Source organism: Acipenser ruthenus, chromosome 9 (assembly GCF_902713425.1).
Source record: "Acipenser ruthenus chromosome 9, fAciRut3.2 maternal haplotype, whole genome shotgun sequence".
Taxonomy (NCBI): Eukaryota; Metazoa; Chordata; class Actinopteri; order Acipenseriformes; family Acipenseridae; genus Acipenser; species Acipenser ruthenus.
The window spans coordinates 59,882,625-59,895,720 of NC_081197.1; the positions used below are offsets into that span (position 1 = coordinate 59,882,625).

Consider the following 13,096-nt stretch of genomic DNA (forward strand, 5'->3'; position numbering starts at 1 on the left):
AATTTAAAATGACAGCAGGTAGTTGTGTTTTAGTAGTGATTAATTGACTCTAGCATGAGAGAACATTTCATAACCTTTAGAATCAGAGGGGAAAGGATCACAGAGGTGGTTTTAGGGGGTACAGTACTTGCTTATTGAGATACTCTGTTAAGCTGAGAACTCCAATGATTTATGTACCCAATTTTAACCAGTTGGTTGCTATCCTACAACATCAGGATTCAAGGTTTAATATCATTTGGCTCTGCTTATTATTGTCAAACATGATATAGCTACAGTATGTGTTAAAGCATGATACAGATCATTATGCATGGATGGACACAGTAACTTTGGAACCATATAGGAAAAGAACTCCTGTGTCTGATTGTGTGAAATTATATTTGAAAGATATGAAATGTGTTTTTGTGTATGTAGACTTCATCTACACCATCTATTTCCTAAAAAGACATTTAAGGCCCATTGTTGATGTGAATGGAGGGTCATTCAAGTAAATATTGAAAACATATCATTCTAATTTATAAGCCAACTGGTTCTGGAGTGAAACAGTGAAACAGTGGAGTGGGTATGGTTCTAATGATGCTCAGTCAGTCCAGGTATCATCTCCTTTGCTTTTCGGACATTCCAGTTTGTCCATGCAGCAAGCGTCTGGGAGGAAGCATGTGTATGAATAATAAATTTGGGCAGCAGCGTGGAGTAGTGGTTAGGGCTCTGGACTCTTGACCGGAGGGTCGTGGTTTCAATCCCCAGTGGAGGACACTGCTGTTGTACCCTTGAGCAAGGTATTTTACCTAGATTGCTCCAGTAAAAAAACCCAACTGCATAAATGGGTAATTGTATGTAAAAATAATGTTGTAACAATTGTAAGTCGCCCTGGATAAGGGCGTCTGCTAAGAAATAAATAATAATAAAATGATCATACCACTTGCCAGGTTTACCCTTTAATAAATACATTCAGAACCAGTTGGCTGCTGAAAACTGCTATCTCGGTTTCTTTTGCGCAGACTTGTAATTTTAATACAGTAGCAAGAAAACATAATACAGTCCATCCTTTGAACCATGTTTCAAATGACATGCAGTAACGGCCTCAGGACCATGATTATTTGTTCAGCAGAAAGCATGGCAGTAATTCCTGCTCTTCTCAGCTTCCTGAACTGCAGTGTGGGGAAGTATTCCCAAACTGGAACTCTAGTTTTTTGCCAGTGTTTTGGCATCCAAGACACAATTTCACAGCTGAGCCAAAGGAAATAAGTAGTTACATGTCAATGCAGTACTTTCAAAGCAATTCAAACAATATTGCAATTAAGCTCATTATACAGTAAAGAAATGTGCAATGAAGGTATTGTTTTTGTACCCCGTTCATGGTAGGACACAGCTGGCCCCTTGTTTTAGGAATTGAAGTATAATATGAAAGCGACGTATGCTGTTTCAGTTAGAGGAGATGGCTGAATACAGAATAGTTTTTTATCACATGATGATTTACCCAGAAACGAGTCATCTAACGGCTGCTAACAAGAGACCACTTCAAATATAATCCCCAAGCACATTATTTAGAGCACCTGTATACCCCCTAATCATACAGCACTCATTACAGCCAAGGAACATCTCATAGATCACATCATATACTAGCAAACACCCGTATACCCCCTAATCATACAGCACTCATTACAACCAAGGAACATCTCATAGATCACATCATATACTAGCAAACACCCGTATACCCCCTAATCATACAGCACTCATTACAGCCAAGGAACATCTCATAGATCACATCATATACTAGCAAACACCTGTATACCCCATAATCATACAGCACTCATTACAGCCAAGGAACATCTCATAGATCACATCATATACTAGCAAACACCTGTATACCCCATAATCATACAGCACTCATTACAACCAAGGAACATCTCATAGATCACATCATATACTAGCAAACACCTGTATACCCCATAATCATACAGCACTCATTACAGCCTAACTGTGCTAGATAAATACTACAGCAAAGCATAACTTGTCTGCCTTTTGAATTGCTATAGTCTTCATATACTGTAGTCATAGAGACAAGAGAAAGAGCTTTCTGCTCAGTGAAAGGCTATAAATAGTTTTGGAAAAGAGTTACAGGGAATTCCCTTTCTTCTGTGCTCTGCATGTACTGCAGCTGTACATTGTTCAGTCCTTAGCCTCCATTACAGCTTGCAGGCAGAATTACCTCCACTTTTATTCACAGGCCATTTTAACTGCTAGAATAAAGATACATGATTTACCTTGGTTACCCTGAGTGATGATACCAATTATAAAAGCAACAGGAGCAACCTTATTCGTTTTTCGCTTTCAGGCTTTGTTAGATTACCAATATTAAAAAAGTGTTTGAACTGTTTCTGTGGATAAGGAGGTTTTTTTCTTTTTTTTCTAGAATCAATCCATATGTTCAATGTATTTGTTATTTGAACCTGTGTATTATACAGTAAGCACATATGCTCTTCAAACAAACAAACAAAATAAAAAGATACATACATAGCGCTCTTAACCATATGGTACCGAATGAAATTGTAAATATGGGTCCTGAAGGCAGGATTTGTCATAAAGTACATACTAGAACTCACTTCCAATGTCTGGTCGAAGTTTCTTATCGTACTCCTTCAGCAAATTGTTCAGTATTTGAGTGGCGTCTGTCTCGTGAGCTTTGGGGGCCAGCATTTGGTTGACTGTCACGTCATCGTACTCGTCCTCATCGTGAACTTTCTGGGAACTGGAAGACAACAAATGATAATCATAGATCTGCGAAGATATTGCAATCATTGAAATGCAGTCCCTGGTTCATGCAAAGCCGCAAACAAATGGACATGCAACGTGTTTTGTGGAACAGCCACTTTATATCACATGTACATACATGGCCTCCTAGTAACAGAATCATCATCTGTGCGAGGTCGCTAGAACGAGATTACTACTCACTGATTACGTGTATCAACAGCTTAGAATATTTACTTTTTAGAAGAGTTTCAGCTACAGCATATCAACATGCATACCAGTCAAATATAATCAGTATTCTGACAAAGGCACTCACTATAATAAACAGGGCCCCACACTCACATGGGTTAAATCTCTGTCACCATTAAATACGTAATGATGTGGAAACGTCAATACGCCTAGAAAGACTGGACCAGCGTGATACAGTGTAAAGACTAGAATACAGTATACCTGTAAATAATGCAACACTTGTAATATTGTATTTGTCAACATAAGGTGTAATAATATCAAGAAAAAATAAGAAAAAAAAAACAGATAAGATTGGTAGCAGGTTATTGGTCTATTCCTTTTCGATTCATTTGGAAGTTTTTAAAGATTACTATTGTTCCCTCCTGGCAGGATAATTATATCAATTAAATAAACTTAAACGGCAACCCCCGAGCACACTCCCGTTGATATACATTGGGATACAGTATATATGTGAATATATCACTTTGAAAGGGAGACTGGGTTGGCTGTCAAGCAGCAGATTAAAACTTACTGAACTACATACCTGGCTGCTATTATCTCAAGCAGCCTGGGTTGCTATTACAGAGATGGTTTCCAGGGCAACGTGTCCAGCTGATAGAGAGGCTGCTGTTTTGCATACTTTATAACGCAGTTTACTAAAAGCTCCCATTTAAAAAGCAAAATAATAAATAAATAACACAGATGCTTTGTTTCTTGGCCACGTCTGCGTAGCACAGCTGTAAGTTTCTGCTGCTCTTCGAGTGTATGACAGCTTGAGATGTGTTCTGCTTGTCACTGCCCCAAACAACTCACACGCAAGTGAGGAGGATCTGCGGTGTTAATAACTGTTTAAATTAACATGAGGAGCAGGAATACATTTCCAGTCATTTTTAATCACATTTCTATCAATTTTGACATTTCTGTTTTACAAGTTTACATTTATTGTAAATGTGAATCTGTCATTTATGTGTAGAATTATATATATATATATATATATATATATATATATATATATATATATATATATATATATATATATATATATATATATATATATATATTACACCAACACTGAGCATCCTGTAAATGCCACATAATTGGATGCCTAATAATAATAATAATAATAATAATAATAATAATAATAATAATAATATCACATATGTACATTTATTTCGATTATTTGCATTGTAATGAAACTATTTGCGTCTAACTAATGTAATCTATTCTATTTTAAATAAATACTAATCTGTGTTTTTGGGTTGAATTGCTGTATCATATATATTATCGATGAGCACAGGTGCGCGGTTTCATTAATCACGGGCAATTAAAAACAAAATAATCTGATCTCATGTAAACAATGACTCTTTTTTTAAAAGAAGCAGAAATGTTAAACAAAAATGTAAACGCTGAAAACTTGTTAATGGCTGTGGTGCTCTTTTAGCCTCGTTATAACATAAAACAAACAACCAAATGAATAAATACATGCATCAATTACCAACGCTTAATATCTGAATCGCAGTAAAAGAAGGAGAGCAACTTACCAGGCGTGGAAAACAGACAGCAGTAAGAAAGCCGCCAGTAACTGGGTGGACATGTTTGGGTAAGGATGACTCGAAGAGGAATGGGTGAGGGTTTCAATGTTGCGTTGTGTTTCTGAGAAAGAGAAAAAAGGGGATACAGCTAACTTTGCTTTTTCAGCTATAGTCAAAAATATTTGTCACTTGAAATCAAACAGAAGCCAAAAGAGTCTCTCAGATCCAGCCATGAATAACGCATCCAGTTCTGACAGGTGTTCGAACTCGGACAGCTCCAGCACTTTCACATCGAGAATCAATTGTCTGAAATAATGAACCAGCCTCTGCTGCTCCTTGAAGTTGCATTAGCCTCCTTCGATTGCACCAGCAGATACACAGGCATACTGCCGCTCTCAAAAGCAGGGCAGCAATTCCCCAAGTGAAAATCTACACCCCCCTTCATGCATTCCCGGGGACCCCTTGTTCATTCTGTGGCGTCACATTTCAGCACAGCGGCAGCATTCAAGCCTTTCTTACAAACTTTAAACTGTGCCTGTTTTCTTCAAAAAAGCAGCGCAGGTGTGATTTAAGAACACATTCTTAAATAAATTCTTAAATCACGAGTATCGCTGTCTTTGAATTAAGTTCTGTAATTAGGGTCCAACATTACTTCGTCTAGTTTAGATTTCTCGCTTCCTGTGAGATGGTGTTTACTGAGATTATACAGGGGCTGCAACAAGGGTCTAGAGAATAATGAGCCAATTTGAGACAATATTATTAATCTAATTCAAGTTTTCAAACCAACATGTTGACTTTATTTCAAGTTATGTATGTATGTATGTATGTATGTATGTATGTATGTATGTATGTATGTATGTATGTATGTATGTATGTATGTAATATTATTGCATATACAAAGTACAAGCAATATATACTTAGGTGGTCATATTTTATTGGTAGTTTTGATTATTATTATTATTATTATTATTATTATTATTATTATTATTATTATTATTATTATTATGTAACGCATTCGTGTTTGTCGTCCCGAAACTGGAATCATAAAGTATAATGTTCAGTGGCTGCAGACAGTTCTATGGGAGCTTTACATAAGTTTGAGATTAATAATAATGTTACTGTAAATGTCTCCACGTAATGTGCATTTGTGCCGTTTCAGTACAACTAATACTTTGGGATTTAAGAGATAAGTATGCACATACATACATACACACATACATACATACATCAGTTGAGTACCCTGGACAGCGCATTACACGCACATCAGAGAAGCGGTCACAGCACACACAAGAGGAGGGTGCGACCAGTTGAGTACCCTGGACAGCGCATTACACGCACATCAGAGAAGCGGTCACAGCACACACAAGAGGAGGGTGCGACCAGTTGAGTACCCTGGACAGCGCATTACACGCACATCAGAGAAGCGGTCACAGCACACACAAGAGGAGGGTGCGACCAGTTGAGTACCCTGGACAGCGCATTACACGCACATCAGAGAAGCGGTCACAGCACACACAAGAGGAGGGTGCGACCAGTTGAGTACCCTGGACAGCGCATTACACGCACATCAGAGAAGCGGTCACAGCACACACAAGAGGAGGGTGCGACCAGTTGAGTTCCCTGGACAGCGCATTACACGCACATCAGAGAAGCGGTCACAGCACACACAAGAGGAGGGTGCGACCAGTTGAGTACCCTGGACAGCGCATTACACGCACATCAGAGAAGCGGTCACAGCACACACAAGAGGAGGGTGCGACCAGTTGAGTACCCTGGACAGCGCATTATACGCACATCAGAGAAGCGGTCACAGCACACACAAGAGGAGGGTGCGACCAGTTGAGTACCCTGGACAGCGCATTACACGCACATCAGAGAAGCGGTCACAGCACACACAAGAGGAGGGTGCGACCAGTTGAGTACCCTGGACAGCGCATTACACGCACATCAGAGAAGCGGTCACAGCACACACAAGAGGAGGGTGCGACCAGTTGAGTACCCTGGACAGCGCATTACACGCACATCAGAGAAGCGGTCACAGCACACACAAGAGGAGGGTGCGGCCAGTTGAGTACCCTGGATAGCGCATTACACGCACATCAGAGAAGCGGTCACAGCACACACTGCTCTGCACAGAGATGCACCGTATAATCAAGAAAGTAGGCTTGGTACATTCACAGACTTTTATACTGTAGTACACACAGCTGACGAGAACACAATGCTAGTGTAGCAAGCCAAAACATGACCACAGTTTGTGAAAACCCCCAAACCCCAAGAAACTGTCGTGCCAGTCAGAGTTTGCATCTACAGTAAAAAAAAAAAAAAAAGAAAATTGAAGGCGGCATTATTTGATTCTGCTTAGTGGATTTCTTAACAGTGAAGCATGTTGACTTAGTTTGCACGTGTTGTATGTGACTAAAAGTACATTTCGTTGTGGGTGGTAAGGTTAGGATCTACAGCTGGTGTGAATTCATCTCACTTTTAATGAAGCTACGCAACCGGGGACATGTAGCCCCCTGGATTAGTTAGCTGGAAGGCAGACTGCCCCCGTCTGGCTGTCCTCAGTAATGCAGCGACTGATACTCAGGTTGACGACCCCCTGTATCTCCTGTTTATCACAAACGCGTTTCTTCTCCCTGCAAGCAAATCGTTGATCGGAAGCTATTGCCGTAATTGTTTTCTATCAATCAATGATTTTAAGATAGATGTTAAGGTTGAACTTTGGATACAATTTAATAAGGAAACAGCATGTTAACAATGAATCTGTTGCGTAGGGTTGAGTTGAATGTATAACTTTCACAGAGCAGTTTCATCATGAAACACATTGTCCAGATCTGCAGAGTTAAATCCTGTCTGTGCAGTTGCGTGTGATAATGTCTGTATCTAAGTGAATCTGAAGTGAAAGAGTAGCCTGCAGTCACATATACAGACGCGGTCTCTGTTTAAGACATGGCAGAACAAATTGCAACACAGACAGCTGAAGAATGATCTGATTATCTGATACACAGCATCCGACATTTGCCAGAAGTAAAACTGTACAGTTTTAATGCGCAGCGTGAAATGACATTTGACAGAACGCCTAGCGCTGAAAAGGGTTTTCATATCCCAGACTTCTGTGGATGGTTTCGCAGCCCCATTTTAGGGCTAATCTTGGTCTACTCAATGTTAATTGAGGTGAGGCAGTCCAAGACTAGTGCTAATAGGGGTATGTGTAACCAGCTGTATAGAGATACAATATGGAAAGCACCGGTGTCCCAACACGTCCATTCAGTGTTATTACAGGTACTGAATATGTAGTTACATTTTACACAACCTCAAAGCCCAACGGCAATGGTACAAACAACTGACCCTTTTCATTTAGCCTACAGCCATTGTCATTTCACGTCTTTCTTTATGGTCTTAGCCTGGTGGATCATTCACGTCACATTCTAGTTTCAATGATAATAATAAAAGCACCAATCTTCACTCAGCTGTGCATAATAAGGATGTGATTCTATCCAGGGTTTGTGGTGACATATAAATCAGAGAGCGCTACATTAAGAATCGGAGTACAAACTCCGCTTGTCTTTTTTGGGGGGTGTAGTCACTCAGAGCCTCGGCTTTCTGAGGGCCAGCAGCCTGCGCTGCATAACATCCCACAGAGCTCATGTGACTGAGGTCATTTCTTACTAAGTGACCCCTGTCTTCTGCACTGCATAACATCCCACAGAGGTCATGTGACTGAGGTCATTTCTTACTAAGTGACCCCTGTCTTCTGCGCTGCATAACATCCCACAGAGCTCATGTGACTGAGGTCATTTCTTACAAAGTGACCCCTGTCTTCTGCGCTGCATGACATCCCACGGAGGTCATGTGACTGAGGTCATTTCTTACTAAGTGACCCCTGTCTTCTGCGCTGCATGACATCCCACGGAGGTCATGTGACTGAGGTAATTTCTTACTAAGTTGCTGCTCAATGTTTTTCTACTTGCTTTATTCTGCTGTTCCGCACAGCCCCCTCTGTCTTCTGCCTCTTGTTGTTTGCCTGTTGGGATTGGAGGTGTTTTGTTGTGTTCATGCGCTGGTGGTAGAATGTGTTTCCATGTTGAGGTTTTCATCAACCGTATTATCCACGGGCAATATTATTATATACAGGTCTGGCATCGGCGCATTATCTCATTATACACGGGTCTGACGAAACACTGTGTAAAGCAAGACTGTAAAACACAGTGTATGGAAAAAAATATTGTTCACCATATCTACTACTACTACTACTACTACTACTACTACTACTAATAATAATAATAATAATAATAATAATAATAATAATAATAATAATAATAATAATAATAATAATAATAAACCATACAACTTACAAAACCATACAATCTCTCCACTGTAAGCCAAATGTTTAAAAATGAAACAGATAGATTATTATGCAACAGATTTGAAACGTGTTTTAGTATATAATATCATGCAACAGGTTTGAAACGTGTTTTAGTATTTAATATGATGTTTAGTATATAATATCATTTTTACACTGTAATGTTTTTATATATGCCAAAGAAAAATAAAATAGCAAATCTAAAACATTTCTTTTTACACTGTGCAGTTGTCATAGCAACCTAAATTGATATTTACTTACCCTTGTAACATAAAGCAGATCAAATGAAAAGAAAGCCCATCTGATAAGCTGTGTCATTCCTTGCAGTTTTTCTTTGGATATCTGAGCCATGGAGCTGCTGCCCTCTATAGTCATTGTTTTGTTTTTGTGAAGACTGTACTTAAATGTAAAAGAAAACGTTCTCAAAATAATACCACAGACATCAGAAAGACACCTAACCTGTGCACTGAATATGTCAATTAACACATAAACGTGGAACCTAACCTAACTGAAAACCCAGGCTGTCAATATATATATATATATATATATATATATATATATATATATATATATATATAACCCTAACCCTAACCCTAACCCTAACCCTTTCATCACACACAGGGATTCCTCAGCTCAACAGCTAGGGAGTGCCGTGTGGGACACTCATGCAACATTACGCTTGCCAGATACAATCAGGCGCCTAACTCATGTCTGTAAACAATGGTTAGTAAAAGCAAATATTTGTACTGTACAGAATGTAGATCTGAAAGTTAATTAACCATTGTTTGGGTGTTGCAACCATCCTGATTATGCTGATTTTATAATGTGTTGATGAATAAATTGTTTTCTGAATGTGCAGGAAGTCATTTCTGTTTTTTAAAAGCACGCCTCTTGTTGCTGAGTGTACACAGCAGCATGTACAGTGCAGTCCCACTGGGGATCTGAAGTGATGCTGGGATCCCAGGGACGGTATTTTAAACATTGAAACTAAAGACACACACAGACAGCTCTGGCCAAAAGATCTGCATCACCCTCTATAGAGAATGAACTCATTCTGCTTCATAAAGTCAAATGAAACCTGCTCAATAATGTTACGTTGAATTAAATATCACATATACTACATGAAAAAGGGCAGAAACGGGCAACTATGCAATTGAGAGCTAGCGCCTTCACTGCAGCAGCTTTAAACCTCATCTCATTCACATTGGCAGGGTCACCTTTATATATATATACATATGATGTCAATTAGGATCATTATATAAAAAAGAGCAACATTGCTTTGTAATTGCTAATGGAAGCGCAAGTGATTACACGATTCATGACAATTCACTATGTCACACAGATACATATCAACTGTAATTTTCTAAAAAAAAAAAAAATTAATTAAAATAAAAAAATTCTGGGGCCACCAAAGTCTGACCAAGGTAGAAGCACTTATGAAAGGTTACAATCCTAGAAAAGGAAACCGTATATTCAGATACCCATAGCTACCTGCTGTGATAATGGCATAACTGTGTATTTAAATGTTCAGAATGTGGTAGATGACGGGGGTGGAGTACACGTGTTAATAGCAGAATGCTTATTCTACTACACATGGGTGGTACAGGGGATAATAACACTACCATCTGTGCCAGGACAGAGGCCCTGCACACTGGGAATGTGGGTTTTGTGGCTGCCTTTGAACAGCCACACAATCTAAATTGGTGATTGAGCCAGGATCAGAATCACCTATTGTTTAAAACTAATAACCAGATGGCTAAGCCGTTTACCGGTAACCAAAACTAACACCTGTGCACATAAGTATTGAAACACAGTACCTTTTCTCAGGTCTGACCACACAGGTCTCTTCTCCGGCCCTAGCCTTAAAGAGTAAGTAGTGGGGTTCCGAAAAATATAGCGTTCCACGACCCAGGTGTTGTACAACTGTTTATATAATGTACCTGTAATATAGAGTGACACGTCCCCACGTGCTGCTACAACTGTTTAAATAATGTACCTGTAATATAGAGTGACACGTCCCCACGTGCTGCTACAACTGTTTAAATAATGTACCTGTAATATAGAGTGACACGTCCCCACGTGATGCTACAACTGTTTATATAATGTACCTGTAATATAGAGTGACACGTCCCCACGTGATGCTACAACTGTTTATATAATGTACCTGTAATATAGAGTGACACGTCCCCACGTGCTGCTACAACTGTTTATATAATGTACCTGTAATATAGAGTGACACGTCCCCACGTGCTGCTACAACTGTTTATATAATGTACCTGTAATATAGAGTGACACGTCCCCACGTGCTGCTACAACTGTTTATATAATGTACCTGTAATATAGAGTGACACGTCCCCACGTGCTGCTACAACTGTTTAAATACCTGTCATTTTTCTTTTCATTGTTAACATCCTGACAACTTTTTACACTTATAACTTTAAAGTTTGTTTCAAAGCTCTTTTCAAAATGCCACTCTGTTGCACTGGGGTTTGAGATCTGTCCTCTAAAATCACTGCAGGAAGAGCGATTATAAAAACACACACACACACACATAGTGTGCTCTGGCTTTTCTGTTCCGTACCACGCCATGGATCGTTATTGCTGTGTTACCTGTTTGACAATGTTAGCAACAATCCTTACACTATCAGTGCACTAGCACCCGATCTGACTAGAACCAGTCGATTCAATGGGACATTATCAAGGAAAACCATCCCATAGGAATGGGCCAGTAGGTACCTAGCAGCCTCCCAACAGGCAGAGTAGGTCCGGATCAAGCACTTTAATGTAATAGCCACTAGATGGTGCTAAAGAAGCGGTGTATAAATAATATTAACATTTACTTCAATGGTGACGCAGTTGGGTTTAGGGGTAGAGATTAGGATTAGGGTTAGGGTCAGTGTTAGGGCTTAGAGGTAGATTTAGGGGTTAGGAGGCTGCTAGATACATACTGGCCCATTCCTATGGGATGATTTTCCTTAATAACATCCCATTCAATAACAACTGATTCAAAATGTTTGGAAGTTGGCTCTTTTGTGTAAAAACGTTTTTATATATTATTTATTTGGATTGGATAAAGTATAAACACCTGCCATCTGCAGCACACACTTGTGATTCATGCTTTTGTTATGCAAATAGAATCTTTGATGCTGCATGTATTCTGTAATATATAACAGCAGCCTCTACCGATTACAGTCAGTAATCGGTAGAGGCTGCTGTTCGCAGCAGATCTGACAGGCAGTAGATTGCAGATCAGCTGACAGTGGCTTCCATTTCCAAGGCTGCCCAAATTCACAAAATCACAGGGAGCAGTTTTAAAACATTTTGTGCCATTCTGAAAACAGACTTTGCTGCAACTTCCATGAAGGAATGAAAGGCTTTAATAAAAAAAGAATGCTCTTGAGCTTGTCCAGCACAGCTTTGCCTAGCAGACACACTCAGTCAGTCCTGAATGTCCGCAGTGGCCCTCCACCCTATTTGTGTGTGTAGCTTTGTTTGTAGCTTCTGTAAATGAAACTGTAGGCAATCACATCATTGTCAGCATAAAACCTGAGGATTGCTTGGGGAAATAATGGTAATATGAGGCCACTGGTTCAAAAGTAAATCCCATTTCTACTGATTTCATCTCAACCTATCCCTGGAGATGCTTGGACTTGCTGATTTCATCTCAACCTATCCCTGGAGATGCTTGGACTTGCTGGTTTCATCTCAACCTATCCCTGGAGATGCTTGGACTTGCTGGTTTCATCTCAACCTATCCCTGGAGATGCTTGGACTTGCTGGTTTCATCTCAACCTATCCCTGGAGATGCTTGGACTTGCTGGTTTCATCTCAACCTATCCCTGGAGATGCTTGGACTTGCTGGTTTCATCTCAACCTATCCCTGGACATGCTTGGACTTGCTGGTTTGGTTTTCTGTTACAGTTTTAGACACTGATGTTTATTGCACATACAGTAATGATGGCAGAATTCCTGACATGACACATGATGGCTGGATCATTTTATCTGAACGATCACTCCTGTGGCTTGTTGAGTCATCTAGAACACAGCAGAAATCTGGAAGGTGATCAGTAAACATGCAGTGTCAGTGAAGAACTCATGGAGGGTCCAGCAGAGAACTGTTCTGTAAGGAAATCCTTACAAAGATAAGTCAACTGATGCACAATAGTGTCCATAGAGAAACTATTACAGACTCCATGTGCACTGAGGTACAGCACGGTGCTCGCTG

The 13,096-nt window shown here is 39.8% G+C and overlaps 1 protein-coding gene across 2 annotated transcripts in view; it reads right to left on the reverse strand.

The window, feature by feature from the left end:
• Positions 1-4,904, reverse strand: part of LOC117406088 (gamma-aminobutyric acid receptor subunit gamma-3) — a 166,596-nt gene extending 161,692 nt beyond the window's left edge. For both annotated transcript variants that reach the window (XM_034923559.2, XM_059030370.1), the window contains exons 1-2: positions 4,518-4,904; positions 2,604-2,749 (exon numbers count right to left, since the gene is read on the reverse strand). In XM_034923559.2, coding sequence (XP_034779450.2) covers positions 2,604-2,749; positions 4,518-4,570 — 199 coding nt within the window. In that variant the 5' untranslated portion in view covers positions 4,571-4,904. The remainder of the gene's footprint in view (positions 1-2,603; positions 2,750-4,517) is intronic.
• Between the last annotated feature and the right edge of the window lie 8,192 nt (positions 4,905-13,096).